The sequence below is a fragment of the Arachis duranensis genome, chromosome 7, assembly GCF_000817695.3.
Source record: "Arachis duranensis cultivar V14167 chromosome 7, aradu.V14167.gnm2.J7QH, whole genome shotgun sequence".
NCBI classification, from domain to species: domain Eukaryota; kingdom Viridiplantae; phylum Streptophyta; class Magnoliopsida; order Fabales; family Fabaceae; genus Arachis; species Arachis duranensis.
The window spans coordinates 78,049,408-78,072,123 of NC_029778.3; the positions used below are offsets into that span (position 1 = coordinate 78,049,408).

Below are 22,716 nucleotides of genomic sequence, written 5' to 3' on the forward strand. Positions count from 1 at the left end.
AATAAAAAATATAAAGAGAAGGAGGCAACGAAAAAGGGAGGAGGAAGATAGAAGAAAGAGGCGTTGGAGAAGGTGAAAGGGAAAAGGGAATTTCAAAACTCAAATCAGAGAGAGGGCATTTTTTTTTTCCGCATCGTTCAACCCTCTCTCTTTTTTTTTTCGTTCTGTCTCTGCGTTCGTTCCCACTGGAAAACCCTAGGCGTTGTGCACACTTCTCGTCTCACATTCAATCGTTCCGGCGAACTTCAGCCGCCGGAAATGGGCGACGAGCCACCGCTGCAGAAGAAACCGTTTATTTTAGCTGAGATAGGGTTTAGGTTGGACATCGGAAACGGAGATCTTGAAGTCTTTTAATTAATTAATTGATTAATTAAGAGATTTTAATTGGTATTTAATTTCTGGAACAAAGTGTAACTGCCTGCGGCGGAAACCGTTGCTGTTCAATTTTGGTTGTTGTTGAAGATGGCGAGGGGAGGGCAGTGCTTCGAGAAGCTTCGGAGGTGCGTTCGGACGGTTTTCTTCGTGGCGGCATTGGTGGCGTCTCTTCTCGTGTCGTCGCTGCCGGTGCTGGTGGCGATGGTGGACGTGGTTGTTCCTTGCACGTTGATATCCAGCTTCACGTGCATCAGGTGCTACAGCTTTAGAGAGCATTTGAGACTATACGCTTTCAAGAGTTCCTTGACGGATATTCCTCTCGTTTCTATCATAAGATCCATCATCATTATCTGTATGATTCGTTTCTTCTCCTTTTTTCTGCTTTCGCTATGATGATAATACAGATCCCGATGTTGTTGCTGGTGTTTCAAGGATTCATTCATTTTATTTAAACCTTACTTTATTCAGAACACTTTTTCTTTTCATCTGTTTTGTTGAAGATACATTGTTGAAGGTACATTGCTTGCTTTGTCTATCAAACTCCAATTTGTTTGTTTGTTTTCCATTCAGATTGTTCTTTGTATCGTTTCTGGCGCTTCTTCCGTGGTGCATGTATATATTTTGTTAGAAAAATTCGTTGGCAGATTAAAGAGCATGTTACACTTCATCTAATAATATCATGAAGTTTACATACTAAATCATATTTTCAGTTGTTATTGTTATTATTATTATATATCAAATAAATAATAAAGCTGAAATACACCAGGAATTGCAGACTAATTTGTCTTTCCTATTTTCGTCTATCTCTTCCTTCTAGAAAAAAAAAAAAATAGAAGTATTGGTTTTGTGGGGGTTAAATTTGAACTTACAAGTTCTTATTTCACCTGGTTTTTCGTTAAACGTTTTCTTTATTACTTTGTATATTTTGCATTATTTGTATTGTTTGCGTGCAGAATTGGCGATGTTTCTTATATTGGGCTTTGTTAATTTGTTCATTTACAGAAGTTCCATTCTCATGTTGGGCTTGCATTTTTTATCCCTTTCCTGTGAGTGCAGGTGTTTATTCCATTTGTGATGCTCCCGGTCTCTCCCACGGTCCTTACCTTGGAACTGTGACTCTGTCCTCCTTACTCTCGATTGTCCTTCTTTCAGTGAAAGCTTGCATTTTCAGTGTAAATTCCCAGATTGAAGGGGAAGCTTCGGTTTCGCTTACTAGGAAGAGACTTCATTTGAAGAAATCATGGGGAATGCCTGTCTTGTTTCTGTCATCAGTTGTGTTTGCCCTTGGACATACTGTGGTTGCCTATAGAACCAGCTGCAGAGCAAGGAGAAAGCTTCTGTTTCATCGAGTTGATCCTGAAGCTGTAAGTTTTTAAAGTTCTTTTTATGCTCTTTTTGTAGTTTGATTTCTTTGGAATTAAGTAGTTCTAAAGCAATATTATTCTCCAGCACAAAAGCAAATTTCCGGATTCACAAGCCTCGAGTTGTTTCCTTTGTTATGGCACCTATGTTAGAAAATGATTTATTTATTTGTTTTTGCTAATTATGCAGGTCCTTTCATGCAAAAATGTTTTCTCTAGCTATCAAAAGGTCCCACGATCTCCTGCTGCTTCTGGGGGAAAAACCCCCAAAAGTGACACTGAGATGAGGCGCAGACCTTTTGGACCAGCTCGTGATGAAGAACTGCCTGTCAGATTACTTGCTGACTCAGACAGCTTATTCATCAGCTGCCAAGGGCTTACCCTCCATTATAAGCTCAGCCTGCCTGGTTCACCCTCAATTAGCTTGTCCTCAGCATCGTCCTTCCTTGAATCTAGTACTTCTTGCAGCACTTCATCAACAGCTGGAGGGTTGCAGAAATTCAATAGACAGTTACTGTCTGCGACTCCCAAAGTCCAGCAACAACTCTGCAGGAGCTATAGCAATCAATTCCATGGCTCTTCTCTATATGCACCTCTTTTAGATGGTCCTGAAACTTCTCTCTTTACCTCTGATGATATCCCTGCATTGCATTTAGATGAAATTCACGAAGGCAGTGAAACAATGAAATCAAATCCTTTGCGTTTGGAGCAAAGTTTAAAGGCAGCTGGCCAAGTAGGCATTGTTTTAATCCATGGGTTTGGTGGAGGAGTGTTCTCTTGGCGGCATGTATTGGGACCTTTAGCTCAGCAGAGTAATTGCACTGTTGCTGCATTTGATAGGCCTGGCTGGGGCTTAACTTCAAGGTTACGACGGGAGGATTGGGAGAAAAAAGAACTTCCAAATCCTTATAAACTTGATAATCAGGTGATTACTATTTATCATTAGTCATTTTACTAGAAGGAATTATTTGTTTTATACGCTCTAGTTTTAATTGAACAAGTATTAGCCATGAAACCAGAGCTATAAACAGATTGCTTCCCATTTAAGAGGTGGGTTTACTTTTTAACTTTCAAGGGCTAGTTTTCAGTTCATATTCAGTTAATGGCCTTTTCAGTTTCCTCCTCTCTCTGGAAACTAAGTATGACGTATCTGATGGAGTTCTGTTTTTCCAGGTTGACCTGCTTTTATCATTCTGTTCTGAGATTGGATTTTCTTCAGTTGTGCTAATTGGTCATGATGATGGAGGATTGCTTGCTTTGATGGCTGCACAAAGAGTTCAAACAACGATGAATTCTTTCAATGTGCATACTTTTCCTTCTTTTTCCCCCTCCTCTCTCTACTTTATTTTGCATATTAGATAACTTTGATTAGCTGAGCTTTTTATCTGAATTGTGTGTAAAGTAAAGCAAGACTAATGGACTTGTGAAGCGTTATAAGAGATTAATTTTGATAAACTATCAAATGTAAATTAAAAAGAAATAAATACGCTTTCTACTAATGATATATATAGTGACAGTGAGTGTGAAAGTCCAGTGTTTATTGAGATGGGGACACATGATTGGATGGTTAGGTAAAATATTTTACTTTGACAATGTATCAAGATAATAGCAAAGCCTCTTTCAAGGTTTCTTTCAAAACTACAATATTTTTCTGGAAATTCAGCAACACCTAATGTGTGTTTCTAGGTTAATAACATATTTTTGTGATGTTGATCACAATGGTGTTTCATTTAACTGATTCTTGTTCTTTGGTCCTGATCAATAGGGAATAGTGGGGTTGTATTGCTAAATGATTAGTAACTTTGCATAGATTTAAATGTGTTCATATCCGCTCTTTGGTTTTCAGGTTACTGTGAAAGGGGTTGTATTGCTAAATGTGAGCTTGTCAAGGGAAGTAGTCCCTTCCTTTGCTCGAATCCTTCTACATACATCGCTTGGAAAGAAACATTTGGTTCGTCCTCTTCTAAGAGCAGAAATCACTCAAGTGGTGAATCGTCATTCATGGTATGATGCTACCAAACTGACGGCAGAAGTTTTGACTCTCTACAAGGTATGTTGTTAGCTGTTAGATTTGACAACAAAAGTTTATTAAGGTGCATCATTATATGTTTTCGCTTTTGTTAGCTAACTCATAGCAAATGACTTGTATGGAAAGAAAAATTATTACTTAACCAAATATATATATTGTATAATGAACTATCAGAGACTTATAATGCCTAAGAATACTTATAAAAACCTTTAGTTCTTGTTTTTATGTTAAACATTTTTATGGAAGGACTTTGGTGGGAGGTTGAGCCTTATTCAATTGTTTTTCTTTCGCAAACCTTTTCCTTATCCTGGCAAGTCATGGTAAAATTTCCAAATTTGAAAACTCTGCTCTGAAATTGTTATATATTATGTTTCTTTTTCTTCCCATCTAGGTGTTTGTTCATAATGCCTATATTATCTCTTCCGGAGACATATTTAATTTACTTTCACTCATAATGCTTCTACATATGTTAGGCTCCACTATATGTCGAAGGCTGGGATGAAGCACTACATGAGATTGGAAAATTGTCTTCTGAAACCATCCTTACGGCACAAAATGCAGAATTGTTGCTTGAATCTGTGGAAGACATTCCGGTATTAGTCATAGCTGGTGCTGAAGATTCCCTCGTCCCTCTGAAATCCTGCCAAGCAATGGCATCAAAATTTGTAAATTCTGTAAGTATCTTGGTCCCTATATCCTAATGGTTGCAACCTGTTTGAACTTCACTTGTTACTTCTCAAGACATACGACTTCATCCTTTTTCGAAGTTTGCTAATAATTCATGCGGATACTTTTCCCCCTGCAGAGACTAGTTGCAGTATCTGGGTGTGGCCATCTACCCCATGAGGAGTGTCCGAATGCGCTGCTTGCAGCTGTATTGCCGTTTATTAGTAGATTGTTCTCTGTATATGACTCGCCAAGCCAATAGGTGGTCTCTTTCCGATTTGAATGAAAATATACATAGGTCAATCCATTTTGGTGGCTTTGGTTTTCCCCGACCCCGTTCTTTTTTACTTTTTTTTTTTTTACTGTCTTTATCTTTTTCCCTTCCCTTGCAGTTTTCTTGGTTTCCTCTTCACTTATTTCCAAGCAATATCAAAGAGAAGTGGATAAAAAAGGAATCTCTTCTCTTTGGTGTTTTTGACGTGGTAGCTTTAGGAGTTTTTTAACCTGTATCTAAGTATCTTCCTTCCCTTCCCTGCTCGCGCTATTGTTTTTCTTCTTAGCTGTCGATATTTATGTCCTTTCCAGCTGCTTCTCATTTCCCACTGCCAAAGACGGTGGGGGAGGATAGCATACATTTGTAAATTTAATTTATTATCAGATTCATCATGAATATATTTTAGCGCAGTTGCTTCTCATCATGAAGCTAATGTATCATGTATGTTTCATACTAGATTTTTTTTTTTGATGTGTGTATGATTTGTTAACTTAAACATACTTTTATGATAAATATATTAAACTGATACAATTAATTAAATTGCTAATGTAGTTAACATATATTATTCCGAATAGAACCATTCGAGTCCTAAAAATTAAAAAACAAGAAAAGGGAAGAATTAGGTGGTGTTTGGTACGAGGAAATGTTTTTTGTTTTTATTTTTTGAAAACTGGTTTTGTTTTCAAATTTTCAGATTTTAAAATGTTTGTTTTGATCATTGTTTTTAAAAAATGAAAACATGTTTGGCTTGATTGTTTTTAATATATTGAAATCTTTAAAATAATATTATACGAATAAATAGTCATACATAAATTTGTTCTTTTTAAAATATCATAATCATACATAAATTCATTTCATTCTTCTTAATTGTTTTTCAACAATTGTAACCAGTTTATTATTTATTTCTTCCCAAACTGCTGTGTTATTGTCCATTTTTCACTCTTCACTCCCTCTTACTGCCCATTCTTCGCTCACTTACACAGTATGTCCATAAAAGTCTTTCTATTTTTATTAGACCATTTTTTTATTATCTTTAGTTTTAAATTCCCCATTATCTTATTATACTAATAAATACTAACTACTATTAAATATGAGTCAGAAACTAATAAATATCAACTACTATTAAATATGAGTTAAAAAGACATATCAACAATATTACATGTAATTAATATCAATAATATTACATGTAATTATTAGCAATAAGAGTGAAAGTAAAACAAAACTTAGTCTTTCACAAAAAAGCAGCGCAAAGATAAAAGAGAAAAAAATTGGGAGAAACCAAAATCCTCAAAATCAGAAACGCATAGAAAAAAAAGTTTACCCTAAACATAGTGACAGGAAGCAGCATAGCAATTAGCAGGAGGCAGTACAAGGAGAACAACTACTAATTGAAAAAGAGTTGAGAGGATAAAAAGAATAAAAGTGACACAAAGAAACAAAAAAGAGAGATAAATTTAGAGAAAATACGTTTTTTTATTATTTATTTTTTGGCTGTGATGAGAATGGAAGAAAGACACTATAATTACATAAATACTACCATATTTTCAAATAAAAATTGTGAAAATAGAGAATCAGCAGTCAAATTTTTGTATTCATATCTCATGGTTGATCATACATGTATCAAGTAGTATCAAATTCAAAATCATCTTTCCGTAAAAGTGAAAATACAAATGGTTGAGTTGTTTTATCACGTACAAGATAAAAATTGCATGTCATTTTTATAAATTTTAGATTGTTATGATATTTCTTTAAGGGTGAGTTCTACCCAACTCCCTTTAAATGAACATGTAAATTACCCCTTGTGATGTGGCATGTTTTAATTGGATGCTTAGTTTTAGTTTGAGTTAATTTAACTCAATAAGAGTTAATATGTTAACTAAAGTAAGATAATTTTATAATTAAATATTTTTATAAAAGGAATGAATATATAATTTCTATAAACATTAAAAAGTAAAGTTATATTTTTATCATTGTGCAAAAACTCAATTCACCTCAGTTCCATTTCTCTCTTAAATTAAAAGAAAAAATCATCTCAACTCTGTACAATGAAAAGCTGTTTCCATTTCCTTAGCGATTGTTTGATCTGAGAGAAAACTAATTGTGTTTTGTTTTGCTTGGATTCCGTTTGTTAGCATTACGAATCCTATTACATCGAGGATATGGAACCGATCTAATGCTAGTTGATACAGTAGTAAAATTAGTAGTAATGAGGCTTTGATTTACTAATAACAAGATGAAATGAGAAGAGTAGGTTCATGCGATTCTCTTTCTCTTCTTTCGATTTGATCTGATTTCGCTGTAGGAACAATTTCATGTGTATCGGCGGAAGAAAATTTCAAAATCAAAATGAATTTCGTGTTTTAGGGATCTATTGCTTTTACTCATCGATCTGTTTTCACACTTCGAATACGATAAACATTTTTTGAAGTGGAATTGATTCACTACAATTCATCGAATAATCAGACTGGTTTGTATTCACAGAATCACAGGGAATAAGAGAATGACAAGTTTAACCATAGTTAACATAACAACCAATTAAAAAATGATATGTCACAGAGGGTAATATATATGTTATTATAGAAAGGGTAGAGTAGAATTTACCTTCTTTAAGATGTGAGACGATATAATTTAGGAAGTAGAAATCAAATCGTTCTATATTTAAAAAATATAGAAATTGAACCTTTTTATTTTTTTACTCGATTTCTTTAATTTATATTTAAAAATAAAAAAAATTAAAATATTCAATTTGTGTATATCTCATATTTTGTTATATATAATTTAAAAAAAATAGAGAATTAATGGAATATTTGTACAATATGTATAATAGAGGTTTAGGGAGTATTAGAGATATAATTATTAATGTTACATTTTTTTTATCAACATAAACTTTTAGAATGAGTAGTATTATGACATAGTATTAGAGTTCTAGATCTAAAAGATCAAAGAGTTCGATAATACCAAAATCAGCTTAAGTTTTTTATTATTATTCCTAAGACTTGAATGGTTATTCTAGATATTATAAGTAATGTTTATTTTGTAACTTATATAACCTATTATATATATTGTACAAATATTCTATTAACTCCCTAATAAAAATTTTTTAAAAAATATAAAAAATTATAATATTAAAATATATCATTTATTCCACTTTTATGAAAGAAAGAAATTACCCGGAAAGAAAACACAAGCAAAAAACAGTTTTGACTAGAGGAGCGTTGACCTTGACCACCGAGTCCCATTCATTTGAGTGTGTAGAAAAAATAAGAAACGCATTGCCATTGGTCCCATACTGCATGCTTCTGTAACCATATGAAACAACAAATCACCCAAAACGTTGTCGTTTAGCTTCGGCGGTGCCTTCAATTTCATCATTCTGCGCAAAAATGGTCGGTTCCTTCCGAGTCTGTTGCTGCCACTTGCTACCTTTCTTTGCGCCGATCACCTTCAAACGTAACCTCAACTTAATACTCTCCATTTTCGCTCTCACTTCATTATAAAATGGAGTACGAGACTCAAAACTCGTATTTACTATTATTGGAAATGGAAACCCTTCCTACAACTTCTGGACTCGTATTTACTTCTAAAAATAACTGCCTTCTTAATCCCTAAGTTATTGGCATTAGCATTTTACTTCTATTATGTAATTTTACTCATTTATATCAGGTTTCTGAGCATTGGTGAGTGTAGCCATGTCAGGTGCTAAGGTTGGAGATTTGATTGATTTTAAGTGGGGAAATCAGACGGGACATGGTCAGAAAAATAAAGATTTTAGGTTCTATGAATCCTTTGTTTATGAAGGAGTTGAATATTTTCTCTATGACTGTGCCTACTTTTACCTTGATCAGCATTTTGAAACTTCTGTTGGTAAGCTTGTGAAGATGTATGAGAGACCAACACATGAGAAAGTGCTCAAAGTTGTCTGGTTTTTTCGTCCCTCCGAGGTTCGCAACTTCTTGGGGGATTATCAGCCTCGTTGGAATGAGTTGTTCTTGGCATCTGGTGCAGGCAAAGGTCTTTCCAATGTCACTCCTCTGGTAACTTTGTACTATTATTTCATTATCTCAAATTCTGAATTCCCTATATTGTCTATAGTATAGTATTATCAAAAGAAATGAGTGAAAGAAGTTGCATTTGCTTGCAGTTATGTTGATAAGAGATTAGGCTCCGTTTATATGATTTGTTTTATTGCTCTGAAAACTTATTAACCCATGCACAATGTAATATTACTTGATGAAGTTGAGGAAATAATCTCTGTCATTCTTATGGTAAAGTATGCTACTTTTATACCTCGCCTGTCCAAATTTGTTTTCAGGAATCAATTATTAGAAAATGCAATGTGGTTTGCACATCAAGGGACAAGAGAAATACTGAACCATCTGAAATAGAGTTGAAGACAGCTGATTTCTTTTTCAATTGTGCTTTTGATGTTGGAAGGCGTGCAATACTTGATAACTTTCCAGATGTTATAGATGGGATTGAAGGTTAGTTATTTGCATTTGGTATTTACTTGGTATTTTTATGTGCAAAAATCATATGTAGAAACTACAAACTGTTTGGCTTATTAATGTGGAACAATTATTAAATTTATTCAGTACACAGGCTGTAGTTGCATAAAATTAACATTCCCATTTACATTAATTCATTGTGTTACTGTCATGCAGTTAGAAGTTTCTTTAACGGGAAACGGGAGAGTAATCCGAGTAAACCTCTCCAGGCTAGGACAAAGACACGACCTAAAACTTTGATCAACACTAGGAGTGATCCTTCTGGGATGTTGTGCAAGCAAGTTGAACATAATGCTGAAGTGAGAACGTCTGAGAATGTTGTGCCAAAGAGTTCACCAGATGCTTTTCCATACAAAAAGAGGAAGGTTGAAGATGAAAATCCAACCCTTAGTCCAAGTCGCGAATTCCCAATGGAGAAGGAGTTAGATGAAAAGGGGGAAAAACTCAGGCAGGATAAAGGAGTCAATAGATGCAGGAAGATTACTGAGGTGACTAAAGGACCCAATGCAGTAAGTGTTCATCCATGACAATCATAATTTTAACTTGTTTCTTGAAGGATCAATCCTAAATGGATAGAATGAATCAGACACACCATAGCTTCAGTATCTGCTTGCTTGGCTTGTTGAGTAACATACTGATGACAATATTGTAGGAATCTGGAAGGTTCACCATTTTGATCATTAATTAGTTTATCATCGAAATTCTACACGTTTCCTCTTCATTTTAATTATTTGGTAAAAAATGATAGTATTATTACTTACTCTTCATTAATGTAGGATGATGAGAGATCATTGCATTCTTTTCCATATAAGAAGAGGAAGCTTGGAGATGAGAAGTTGGTCACTAATAGAAGATCAGATCCCGTAAGTGTCACCCGTGATAGTTGCCATCATAAATGTCTTGCTTACAAGACTAACCCAGATGGGACAAATGAAATTAGATACACTATAACATCTGTTATCTGCTTGTTTGTTGAGTTGAGAAAAATAACCACACAAATATTGTAATAGTATGATTCATCAGTAAATATTATGATATTGAAGTTCTTTTTTGCCTCATTATTTGGATAAAATGATGGGAGTCCTTCCTTAATCACTCCTTAAATGTTGAATGATAAGGGATCATTATCACATTCTTTTCCATTTAAAAAGGGGAAGATCAATAGGAGTTTGAGCATTAGTCAACCTAACAAATCCCTTAAGGACAAGGAATTTGACAAGGAAGTGGCAAAAGTCAGACAGGACGAGAGCAGAGTCAAAACACCTGGGGGAGTTATTGAGGTGACTGAAAGACCAGATGCTGTAAGTCTCATCCGTAACTGTTATCATATTTCATCTACTTATGTGAAGGATTAATCCTTGACTGGGAAAAACAAATCAGATACATATTAATTATTCTGCTTGGTGTGTTGAGACTGAGAAATAATCACCCCCTCGTTTTTGTTGTTTCTGCAGGAAAGAAGGAGGTGGTTTAAGAAAACGGTTGGTTCTGCTTTTCTAATACTTGCTACAGATTCCTGGCTCTAGGCTTTTGGCACATTTAAGTTTACATGGAAAATATCTTTTTCTTAATTGGATAATAAAGAAGGAGCTGGTATCTCTTCCTAAAGAACACAAAAACAGCATTTGTGGAAGTTTGTTCACATTTTCCTTTTTGGAAATCTTGGTATCTTGCACCCGGTGCTACTGGATTTAATTCAGTCCAAACAATTTATCAACACATCACAACAGTTTGTATTGTATACTTGTATCATACAGATATAATGTGAAATCAATGTTGTGCATTTTTTTCATAAAAAAATAATTCTAGGATTGGGACCAAAGATTGCGGGACGCACAGGAGATGGGTACTCTGGTCTTGCTTAGTAATCTGGATCCATCCTTTGCCTCCATTGACGTAGAGGTATATATTATTCAGATTTGCAACTCCTTTTATTTTTTTTTTTGGATATTTCTAGAGAAGGGATCTCGCTTCAATGTCAATATTGCTCATTAAACTGTTGACGACTGATTCAACCAATTATGCTTCTAACCAACTTCATGGAAATTCCAACGAGCAAATGATATAGTTTGTTATGACATTTTTTTAAAGTCTGCTATGTCTTGTGTGTGGAAATGGATTATGTATAGATTCAGAATGGATATGACAGACAAACTGAAGTGAGATGGGAGTTATTTTTTCCCACTTAGGAGTAAAGTTGGGTGTCGATTTTATATTATCAGTTTTTCTCTAATGATGGTCCTCGTTTTTTTTCTTCAAATTTTTCAGAACATAGTTTGGTCTGCTCTCCGAATGAAGGTTGACGCAAGGATAATAGAACAGAGTGTGAAATCCAATGATTACTATGGTATTTACATATTTAACTATATAACCATTTTTTTTATTTTATTATTGGTCTTTCATTTTGGTTACAAAAAAACTCCCCATACATAATATGATAATATGCCTTTTTTGATGCTTAACTTATGATTTGATTTGATTTGATTTTTTTTTATCATTGGATGACAGGTAGAGCACTGGTTATTTTCAAGACAAAAGATAAAGCTGAGTATGCAATGTCTGAGTTTAATAGGAGATGCCTTGTTCTTGGGGATGGAAGGCAATTCATTCATTGTTCTATTTGTCTTGATTGTAATAATGATAATATCATCTTATTCTTCCTAAAGCATACCCCTAAAACTCTGTCACTTGCAGGGTTGTCAATGCCCGAAACGGAACTCTAACAGAACCCAACAAGCAACGCAAATTCCATGGTCATTTGACCATTGACAGAATCCCACCTGAAAGGCTGCGCCCAGAAATGGTACCATAAAATTCAATTTGCCGATTGATTTATCTTTTTCCTTTTTTCTATCCATATTTATGTTCTTTGCTTTTTATAGAGAAATGCAGTATCAACATCACATTGTGCTCAAGCCAATACAATTGAATATGAGATGGCTAGTGATTGGCTCTTGCAATACAAGAAATATGATGTCACATGGGAAGCATTGTCTAAGGTGGTTTAGCATAACATTCCCAAGCACTATATTTTTCTGTTTTGCTTGCCCATGCATTTTGTTCATAATGAATAGATGCTTTAACATTTTTCCTTTACAGAAACAAAGGAAAGAGATAGAAGATGTGAAGAACAAACTTAAACTGGACAGAATTTTTGGTGAAACCTCCTAGCTATTAACCAACTAACAAATTTGAGTTTGACAGAACCATGTTGTACTAATCATGTTTCTGCAGTACAAGAAATTCTTCTTAGCATACAGTGTTCACCATTTTTTGTAGGGTCTAACCGATTTGATATCAGCTATATGTTTTTGGGATGGCATGACACTACATTCATTGTTTTTTGAACAACTAAGTGTAAATATATACACATACATTCTCTTCATGCAAATTCTTGTTTTTTAAGAGTTTGTTTCTGTCACTATGTTAGAAGCATAGCATTTTTCAGCTGAATCAAGATATATGAAAAACATCAGAAAAATAAAAGTTAATAGACAAGAAGCCTGATATGAAGAAATAAGTACACATTGTTATACATCCATTGGTGATTAGTTTCAGTTTGTTGCGCATCCACTCATGACTCATCCAAATCTAATTTTGAGTTTTTGGTCAACCTAGTCAAAATGAACATACAATGTACAACACTATGAGATGGGCCAGCAGGAAAGCCCAAGAGAAAGCCACAACAGAACAGATATTGGGCTAATTCAATTTTTCGTTTTTGGTTTGGGGCTTCCGCCTTGCTTTATGTAATTCATTCACAGTGAGAAAATATCATATTCCAATTTCCAATGTTACTACTAGCCAAGTAGTCACAGAGTTAAATACTTAAAATACCAAAAAATATAAAATAATATAGGCATAGAGAAAAGAAGTGGCACTAGAGACTAGAGTTAAGATTAATAGATTATAGATTTGGCAGAGCTCACTTGTGCATTATATTTTATATAATTAAGCTATAACCTGAGTGTGTGTTGGTATTTTTTTTTTTTTAAATGAATCGCAATCGCTTTAACTATTAACTAATATTCCTTTGAAATAAAAAAAGAAAAATAAAAAAGAAAGGTGTTTATACGCTGGCCCAACACCATGGTTTAGATCCAAATAAACCAAAAAGGTCCAATTCAAAGGTTGGCCTTTATTGCTCAGCGACCTTCTCTAAAGAAGTCGGATTCGATACAGACTCCTTCCCAAAGAAGTCGGACTCGATGGATAATTGGCAGGTAACACTTATTCAAATAAGTAACTGCTCCAGAAATCTCTCAACCCACTTCCAGGAACCATATCCCAACTATCCTAAGATAAAGAGACGGTTATCCACCTTCAAAAGTGAAACTGTTCCAACGGTGGTTATTGGATCACCACTATAAATACACTGATACTCCTCAAGTATCTCTAAGTTCCAATACTCTCTAAACCTGCTTAACCCCTTGCTGACTTAGGCATCGGAGTGTCTTTGCAAGTACTACCCCCCATTCCTTCAAACACACAGTTCGGACGGCGACTCCCGAACGCCAACAAGGCGGAGACCACCTTCTCATAATACTTGGGCCAATCCTTCAAGTCCAAACCATCAATTTCAAGTTACCCATGTAACATTGGCACCGTTGCACGGGAATTTGAACGATCATCCAGTAATGGCGGATGACCAGCCTTCGGATGGGCACACTGCATCTGATTTAGAGCAAGAGCAGTTAGATGCAGCCAACAACGACAGGGCTATAGTATCCCTGCACGGAGCAGGTGCCCAGCACCACGAAGGCCCTTTTGGTGAAAAAGACTCTAGGGGGATTCCCTCCGAGGTGTACGGACCAAAAAAAGGGGGGCAGACTTACGCTGCCGGCTCAAGAGATTACTCCATGGCTACCAAGAATGGCTGGAGCAGTTAGAACAAGAACTAGAGCGACAGCGAGAAGCAGAGAGGAACCTGAGAAGAGAGGTCGAGCACCGAAAAGAGCTTGAAGAATAGCTCTTGAGTTTGGAATCCAATCTTCGAGGTCAAAATTCTCGTAGTGACCGAGAAGACTCTTCGTTGGGGGGAAAGGCCCGTTCAGTGAGGACATAATGAGGGCAAAAGTTCTAAGGAACTTCAAAAGCCCCGATATGGACCTATATGACGGGACTACCGATCCAAAGCATCACTTGAGTAATTTCAAAAGTTGGATGTACTTAGCCAACACTTCTGATGCTACCTGTTGTAAGGCCTTTCCAACAACCTTCACAAAGGCAGCGATGAAGAAGAGCACATGACGCGCAAGCGTCGCTGACGCGTACGCGTCATATGCATGTGCATGAAAAATAAAATTTAACAGAGAGTTGCGCGGGAGTGGCGCAGGAATAATGCCTTTCGCATAAACAAGCCCACGCGTACGCGTACCCCACGCGTGCGCGTCATTCATGATTTTGGCACTCCACGCGTACGCATGACCTGAAAAATCGACTTAAAAGTGTGTTTGGGCAGAGAGTTATGCTGGCTTGGGGAAGGAAGTGTGCTAGACGCACAAAATTGACCACGCGTACGCGTCCCTGATGCGTGCGCGTCATTTGACCAAACGGCCATCCACGCGTGGTCGTGCATGACGCGAACGCGTCGTATGCCAATATTGGTTCCCTAGCCACGCGAACAGAGAGTTGTGCGTGCGCGCGGCTGTTTTCGCGCGAATCGCACAAAACTCAGGGCACGCGTACTCGTGCCTGACGCTTACGCGTCATTAAGAAAATTTCGCGCCCCACGCGTACGCGTCGCCTGCGCTGCACAATAATACTAGTTCGTCGCCCAGTTTTAATTTTCTTTCTCTCTCTCCCAATCCTAATTCTCTCTTGTTCCTTTATCCTTTTGTTCTTCTTTCATCTCATTATTTGGTTTTGTTTTCAGATTTTCTTTGCTTGAGGACAAGCAAACATTTAAGTTTGGTGTTGACGCTTCGCTTAAAGCTTTTCTGTTTATTCCTATGGCACCAAAAGGGAGGCGAATCATCTTCACGGAGGAGCACAACCTGAAGAATAAAGCGACCACTAGGATAACTAAGGTGGTTGAGTTCTTTTCATTTTTTTTATTCCTCCCCTCTTTTTCCATGTTATGTTCCGATTTTCTGCTATTTTGTTTTGTTTGCTGCATGATCCTTTATTAGTGAGAATCCTAGGTCTAGTTTAGTTTTCTCTTAAATGCTTTAATTCTGAAAAGATGTCTCATGTATTACTCACTGAGCTTATATCCAAATAAAAAAAAATACAGGAGTGATATATTGCATGAGAAAGTGGGTCTATATTGAAGAATAGTCTTATTTACTTAAATGTGGTGGTATTTTCTGTGATTCTGAATGCATGACATGAACAATGCATATTTTTTATAGTGAAGTTTATGAATGTTAAAATTGTTGGCTCTTGAAAGAATGATGAAAAAAGAGAAATGTTATTGACAATCTAAAAAATCATAAAATTGATTCTTGAAGCAAGAAAAAGCAGTGAAAAACACAAAGCTTGCAAAAAAAAATATTTCAAAAAAAAGAAAAAAAAGATCCAAGGCTTTGAGCATTAATGGATAGGAGGGCCCAAAGGAATAAAACCCTGGCCTAAGCGGTTAAATTAAGCTGTCCTTAACCATGTGCTTGTGGCGTGAAAGTGTCAAGTGAAAAGCTTGAGACTGAGCGGTTAAAGTCGTGATCCAAAGTAAAAAGAGTGTGCTTAAGAACTCTGGGAACCTCTAACTGGAGACTCTAGCAAAGCTGAGTCACAATCTGAAAAGGTTCACCCAATTATGTGTTTGTGGAATTTATGTATTCGATGGTAATACTGGAAAACAAAATACTTAGGGTCACGGCCAAGACTCATAAAGTAGCTGTGTTCAAGAATCAACATACTAAACTAGGAGAATCAATAACGCTATCTGAATTCTGAGTTCCTATGGATGCTAATCATTCTGAACTTCAAAGGATAAAGTGAAATGGCAAAACTATTCAGGATTGCAGTTGTAAACTCCACTATAAGAAGAGACATGAGCTTAATCGAACTCTCATTCTCATGCAAATTCACATCCTAAGCTTATATTAGTTTTGGTTGCTTGAGGACAAGCAACAGTTTAAGTTTGGTGTTGTGATGCGTGAGCATCTTTCCTATCTTTTCCTAGTGAATTTGCATCTAATTTGTTGAGTTTAATAAAGAATTAATTATCTTTTAGCCAATATGGATGTTACTTTGAGTCTTTTGTAATTTTTTTTTATTTTAGGTAGCATTCGACGGAATTTGATGGAGTTTCTGCAGCACAAGAATCAAAGGAGATGGCAGCGAGGAGCGACGTGTACGCGTGATTTGGAGCTTTCCATGGCGACGCGTGCGCGTGACTGACGTGTACGCGTGATTTGAAGATTTGCACAGCGACGCGTGCGCGTGATCGACGCGTCCGCGTGACTCGAGAAAAAGACCATCGACGCGTACGCATGACTAACGCGTACGCGTGACATGCGCCACGTGCAGAAAACGCAGAAAACGCTGGGTGGTGATTTCTGGCCCCATTTTAGCACCCAAGTTAGGCGCGGATCCAGTGAAGCCAAGTGGTCCCCACGTTACAAGACCCGGAGTAGTTAGTTAATTCTGATTTAAATTCAAATTTGATTTTAAAATCGGAAAATATATTATTTTTAATTTTAAATTAATTAGGATTAGTTATAAAAAGGGGACACTTATCTTCTATTAGGTAGATTCCATTAAGGAGATTCCATTAGGGAATTCTATACAAATTTACATTCCACATTTCATGAGCAACTAATCCTCCATTGTTAAGGTTAGGAGCTCTGTCTATTTGTATGGATTGATTCATTTGATCTTTCTAATTTAATTCATGTTTTGATTTATATTTCAATAATTGTTTTCGTTCTTTATTTTATGAATTTGGGTGGAACGGAAGTATGACCCTCTTTCTATTTGAGTTCTTGTAAAACTTGGAAAAGCTCTTTACTTGAACAACAGCATGAAAACATATTATCCTGAATTTCTAATTATTTGTATTTAACGGGATACGTGACATATAATCACCTTATTTTTGGATAATTAGGATTCTTGTGGCATATAAACTGGAATTTGATCATCACCTTCTAATTGAAATTAATTGACCAAGGAATTGGCAGTTAATGAATTTTAGAGGAGACTAGGAAGGTCTAAGGAATTAGGGTCTAGTCACATATAGTTTGCCATGAATTAAACCTTGCATGATTAAAATAGTTAGTAAGAAAAATCAATCCAGAAAAATAGATAACTCTGAAGCCTTAACTGTTTTATCAATATTTTATTCCCAACTTATTTATTTTTCCTTTTGATATTCTGAGTTCGAACTTAAACCTTTCAAATATCTCAAAACCCCTTTTTTGCTTGCCTAACTAAGCCAATCAATCAATCATTGTTGCTTGATCCATCAATCCTCACGTAAGGTATTACTTAGTATGACCCGGTGCACTTGCCGGTTAGTTTGTGGGTTGTAAATTACCGCACCAGTCATTCGAATAACTTTCACCTCAAACGACTTGATTCTGATTAGAAATATTGAAATAACATCAGTGTTAACAAGTCGGGTGAGGAAAAACTCGCTGCTAATTGGAAAGGGGCGTATAAGATAAGTGAGGTCCTAGGAAAGGGATATTACAAAATATTCGATTTGAGTGGTGCTGAGCTCCCAAGGTCGTGGCATGCTTGTAACATAAAGATGTACTATAGCTAGAAGTGAACTCCACTTCCTGATGTACTCTTTTTCTCGACTTGATGATTTTTTCCCAAAAAAGGGTTTTCCTGAAGGGGATTTTAACGAAGCATCAAAGTGGAGGCTAAGGGTCAATAATTCCTAAAGTCCCTTAGTAGCTAAGATAAAAAACTAACTCCGTCAATAAATAAAGATTTATTTTATCTCTCTATAATTCGACTACTGTTACCATTTATTCTACGAAACACACCGAATTAAGTTTGAAAAAACGTGAAAATCTCATGCCCGACCTAAGTAGTCGGCAGGATAAAATGATGAGGTTCAAGTCGGTGTAAAGAGGTTACAAAAGACGATCATGATAACTCGGGAACATTTCAACCTACTAGTCGAAAACCCAAGAAGCATGGAAATGATCTCAAAAATAACCTAAATCATGAGAACAATTCAAATGAGCAAAAATTGAATTTGTGAGGAATACAAAAAGGGATAAGAAAATTCCTCAAAAAGCAAAGGCTGTTTCAAGTCTTCGAAAACTCTTACAGTAACTTAGACAAAAATAGCCTACTTAGGAAAAAAGATTTTTTCAAAACCAAAAGGGTTTTTTATAAAATCCTTATAAACATCACAGCAAAGCATGGAAAAAAGCATGCAAATGAAAAATATTTCTTAAAAGCCCTTATCCAAAAAAGGGGCGAATTAAAAACGCAATTTTTTGTTAACGACCCTGAAAAGGTTGAAAAAAGAGTCAAGAGCAATCGTCACAAATATAAAAAATAAAAATTGTTCAAAGAATAGCCCACGAGCCGAGCCCTAACATAGCTAAATCAGTGGGAAGGTAGATTGGGGGCATCCAAAGGAGAGGAACTCAGATCAGAAGCAGGAGTTGGAAGGGTTGGAGCGATCTCTTCAGCAGTGGAAATCGGAGCCTCTGAAGACGTTGTCAGGAATCCCTTTTGTTGCTCCTCATGAGGAGGAGACTCAATAAGCCTTTGTCTGCGAGTCTTCAGCTTGGAATCCGTCTCAGGACGAGGAGGGGAGACAATAGCTCCATCAATAACAATCTTGTCGGGGTGGAGGGGAGAAAGGTCCAAGTCAGGAGCAATAACTCCGACCTGTTCCTTAAAAATCCTCCAAGCCTCCTCCGAGCTCTCCACTACGGAATCCTCCAAGTCCTGATAGGCTTCCCGGTTCAAATTCAATTGCTTCTGAAGATCAATATTTTCAGTGAAGAACTTGACATAGTTTTACTCCGCCTTTTCCTTCAGGCCATCTGCCATGGCACACTGGCCCATCAGCTTCTTCTCCCTCTCCTGAAGCCAGGTCCGTTCCTCCCTCAGCCAGGCAACCTCCTCCTAAAGCTTATTCTCTTCCTCTTGATATAGGACAATCCTCCCCTGAAGCTCTTCCACAGTCCTTTGAGAAGAACCCAAAGAACTCAAGGGAGTCTTGTCCTGAATATCAAGAAGAGCCATACAAACCCCAACAGTCCGAACACCCCCAAAATCATAATTTGAAAATGGTTTCGAAGGAAAGCATCATCCATGCCGATTTGACTCTGAGGGAAGATGTCCTTCCGAACGAATTTAGGACCATCAAAGTTGGCCTCCCCAGAAGGAGAAGAACCAGACTCCGAGGTCTTGCGTTTCTTTTTCTATGGCTCGGAGGGAGGTCGGACTGGAGGGATAGGAGAAGAAAAAGGAGAGGCAGGAGGAAGAGGAGGAGAAGGAGGAGGAACGACAGCAGCCCTCGCAACATCAGCTCGGGCCCGAGCTATTCTCTTGGCATCTTGGACTTTCTGGTAGGAAGCACTAGATCCATTCTTCACCATCTTTGAAAAGAAGAAACAAGCAATTAGTCTACAAGTTGGAAAAACATCACAAGTCGGAACCTTTAGAAACAACTACAGGAGGACTCGTCCAAGTCATCCAGGCCATACTTATCTATAGAGGAGGCCTCCAACCAGTAAAGAGGAAATCAGGGATGATTGTTCTCACAAGAAAAAATGGGACGGTGACCCTCTACAGCTTGGATTTTAAAGAAAAAATTTTTAAAATCATGGAAAGAATCGTCAAAAATAGAAAAAATTTTCCGACCTTGGATGGCCCGGAAAGATATCCACTGTTACTTATTATTTTGTCCACTGAATGCTTTGGTCAGGTGAAAAAGATCTTTGTGAAAGTTCGGAAGTCTAGTTCTCGGCTGACAAGTTGGTAAATTTTCATAAAACCCCAAGAGTTGGGGTGAAGTTGAGTCGGAGCAACTCGGCAATGAGACAATATCCCCATTTCAAAGTCAGAAAAAGGTAAAGAAACCCCGAAACGGATAAAAAAGCAATCATACATGAAGAAAAAGTGAGGGTCAAAATCAGCAACCTTCGCACAGCAAACCCGATCTCTAGGACCTGGGGCCAACAGTTCATACTTAGGTTCATCCTCCTCTAGACTACAGATCCTATGGTGAACGCGAAGTTTATAAAGGTAGTCGGTATCCACTAAAGGCTCCTCCTTAAGAACAGTATCGTCTACCCATCTTGAAAGGGACTCAGGAATATAGGAAGACATTTTGCCAATAAAAAAAGTAGGTATAAAAGCGATTAAGACCTACAAAGAAAAAGGAAAAAATATCAAACACAGGGCTTCCAAAGACGAAACTGCCTCTCTCTAGAAAAGCAAAATAAGGAGCGAAATCACTAAACTTGCCAACAGACTTACGAAAATACTAACACTACGCATTACAAACAAGGAATCATAAAGAGCATGTAAACCTCCTCTAAACATGCAAAGGACAAACAGGAGTAGTAGAAAAGGAGGAGAAAAAGACTAACCTTTATCTGCGAAACTGAGGAGGAACAGATGCGGCAGCAAAAGCACCCCGAGGAGAAAAGGCCAAAGTGTTTCTCTTGTGAGTAAGAAAGAGCAAGAAGATTTCGAAGACGAAAGAAAACGAAGAAAAAGATAGGGAAAAGTATTTATAACACAGCAGGGGCATAATTGTAAATCGACACAATCATTAAAGAAACGCACCGTTATCAATGTAACTGCTCCTAAGTGTAAATACGAAACTCCAACAGACGCGACGTTTGATTAGACACAACGGTTGAGGAATGTAAAACCACGTCAGTTTTAGAAAATCACGTCAGCTACAAACCCGAGCTCAAATACTCGAATCCAACTCATAAGCAAAAGAGATCGGACTCGAGTAGGGGTGCTGTTCATACCCTAGCCCAACATTATGACCCAGATCTAAATAAACCAAAAAGGCCCAATCCAAAGGTTGGCCTTCATTGCTCACCGACCTTCTCTAAAGAAGTCGGATTCGACACAAACTCCTTTCCAAAGAAGTCGGGCTCGATGGATAACTAGCAGGTAACACTTATTCAAATAGGTAACTGCCCTAGAAATCTATCAACCCACTTCCAGGAGCTATATCCCAACTACTCTAAGATAAAGGGACGGTTATCCACCTCCAAAAGTGGAACTACTCCAATGGTAGTTATTGGATCACCACTATAAATATACTGACACATCTCAGATATCTCTAAGTTTCAATACTCTCTAAACCTGCTTAACCCCTTGTTGATTTAGGTATCGAAGTGTCTTTGCAGGTACCTCCCCTCATTCTTTCAAACACACAGTTTGGACGGCAATTTTCAAACGCTAACAAGTCGGAAACCAGCTTCTCATAATACTTGAGCCAATTCTTCAAGTCTAAACCACCAATTTCAGGTTACTCACGTAACAAAAGGAGAAGCAAATAGGAAAGCGAAATCAAAATTTATTTTGGTCACTGAATATTGGCACGTTATTTTTTGGAGTTGAAAGTTGATAGGTTTTTCCTTTCTTGAAGTTGATGGTTGAAACTTATCCATCAACCCAAAATATATATATACACGACATCAACATAGGAAAAATTAAACCGTTTCATTTATTTATTGTATTCCTTTTCTCCGCAGTCTTAATCATTCACTTGTGGTGACTACTAAATATAATTTGTGTGTTGATGTTGTTTAATGTACACATTTCTTTAACCAATGTCTATCACACGGTCATGTGGACGTGCCTCCATTTCAATTCAATGGAGTACAATTTTTTCACCACATCATTAATTATTGTTTGGTTTTCTACTACATCATTGGCAATGCAAAGGTGTTATTACTTATTTTTCAATTTTCATGCACTAGTCTTACAAATAATTAATTAATTAGTTTTGCTCGTTCAATTTTGTCGGCTTGAATATTTATTTGGACACCAAAGTTGGGAATCCCACTCCAACAGATACGCAATCTCCTGTCCCACGCTTATTCCATTTCCAATTGAGTGAAGAGGATGCAATCTTTTTAAGGAATCAAACTCTATTATACTTTCATTGGGACATAGCCACATAGATCACATCCATCTTTCTGCGCCATCTTCCACCAACACTTTCTAATTTTCTATACTCTACCAACAATGTAGAAGTGTTTAATTAATTAGCTTAACTAACATATTTTCTAAAGAGACATAATAAATTTATTATTAGTAAAAAATTTTCATTAAAAATATAAAAAATTTATATTTTCAATGTATTTATTTTGTTTTTTATTAAATAGAAATATTTAGAACTTGTATTTTTGTCCATAATTACATTACGAAAATATAATTTTTTTAAATTTATGTCGGTTTTGTCCTAACATTATAGATTATAGTTAGGGGTGGAAATAGGCAGGTCAGACTTTGCTCTTAACAGGCCTGACCTATCATGTAGTCAATTGGCCTGAACTTAGCATGCAGTCTGCTATAGATTTTTTTTTAAAGTACTAAGTCTGGTTTGGCCTGAAA

At 36.6% G+C, this 22,716-nt stretch overlaps 2 protein-coding genes across 4 annotated transcripts; both read left to right on the forward strand.

Annotated features, from left to right (window-relative positions):
• On the forward strand, positions 1-5,145 carry LOC107459884 (uncharacterized). Its single transcript, XM_016078188.3, has 7 exons — positions 1-727; positions 1,432-1,739; positions 1,927-2,661; positions 2,910-3,038; positions 3,583-3,786; positions 4,239-4,439; positions 4,571-5,145. Exons 1-7 carry the CDS (start codon positions 463-465, stop codon positions 4,691-4,693), a joined length of 1,965 nt encoding a protein of 654 aa, XP_015933674.1. The 5' UTR covers positions 1-462; the 3' UTR covers positions 4,694-5,145.
• A 2,875-nt stretch (positions 5,146-8,020) lies between these two features.
• LOC107459961 (protein ANTI-SILENCING 1) lies at positions 8,021-12,528 on the forward strand. Of its 3 annotated transcripts, none has more exons than XM_052252314.1 (10): positions 8,021-8,155; positions 8,369-8,739; positions 9,018-9,186; positions 9,367-9,719; positions 9,987-10,073; positions 10,362-10,511; positions 10,665-10,691; positions 11,020-11,112; positions 11,479-11,557; positions 11,719-12,351. In XM_052252314.1, exons 2-10 carry the CDS (start codon positions 8,395-8,397, stop codon positions 11,931-11,933), a joined length of 1,518 nt encoding a protein of 505 aa, XP_052108274.1. In that variant the 5' UTR covers positions 8,021-8,155; positions 8,369-8,394; the 3' UTR covers positions 11,934-12,351. The 3 variants fall into 3 exon arrangements, 1 of the variants encoding a protein (XP_052108274.1); XR_008001545.1 differs by having other exon boundaries at positions 8,143-8,739; positions 11,719-12,209; positions 12,310-12,528; XR_008001546.1 differs by having other exon boundaries at positions 8,143-8,739; positions 11,719-12,013; positions 12,093-12,351.
• The last annotated feature ends 10,188 nt before the right edge of the window (positions 12,529-22,716 follow it).

Coding starts and splice junctions, on each gene's coding strand:
- LOC107459884 (XM_016078188.3), top strand. CDS start 463: ATGGCGAGGGGAGGGCAGTGCTTCGAGAAGCTTCGGAGGTGCGTTCGG. Junction 1,740..1,926: donor ATCGAGTTGATCCTGAAGCT/GTAAGTTTTTAA, acceptor CTAATTATGCAG/GTCCTTTCATGCAAAAATGT. Junction 3,039..3,582: donor CAACGATGAATTCTTTCAAT/GTGCATACTTTT, acceptor TTTGGTTTTCAG/GTTACTGTGAAAGGGGTTGT.
- LOC107459961 (XM_052252314.1), top strand. CDS start 8,395: ATGTCAGGTGCTAAGGTTGGAGATTTGATTGATTTTAAGTGGGGAAAT. Junction 9,187..9,366: donor TGTTATAGATGGGATTGAAG/GTTAGTTATTTG, acceptor ACTGTCATGCAG/TTAGAAGTTTCTTTAACGGG. Junction 10,692..11,019: donor GGAGGTGGTTTAAGAAAACG/GTTGGTTCTGCT, acceptor AAATAATTCTAG/GATTGGGACCAAAGATTGCG.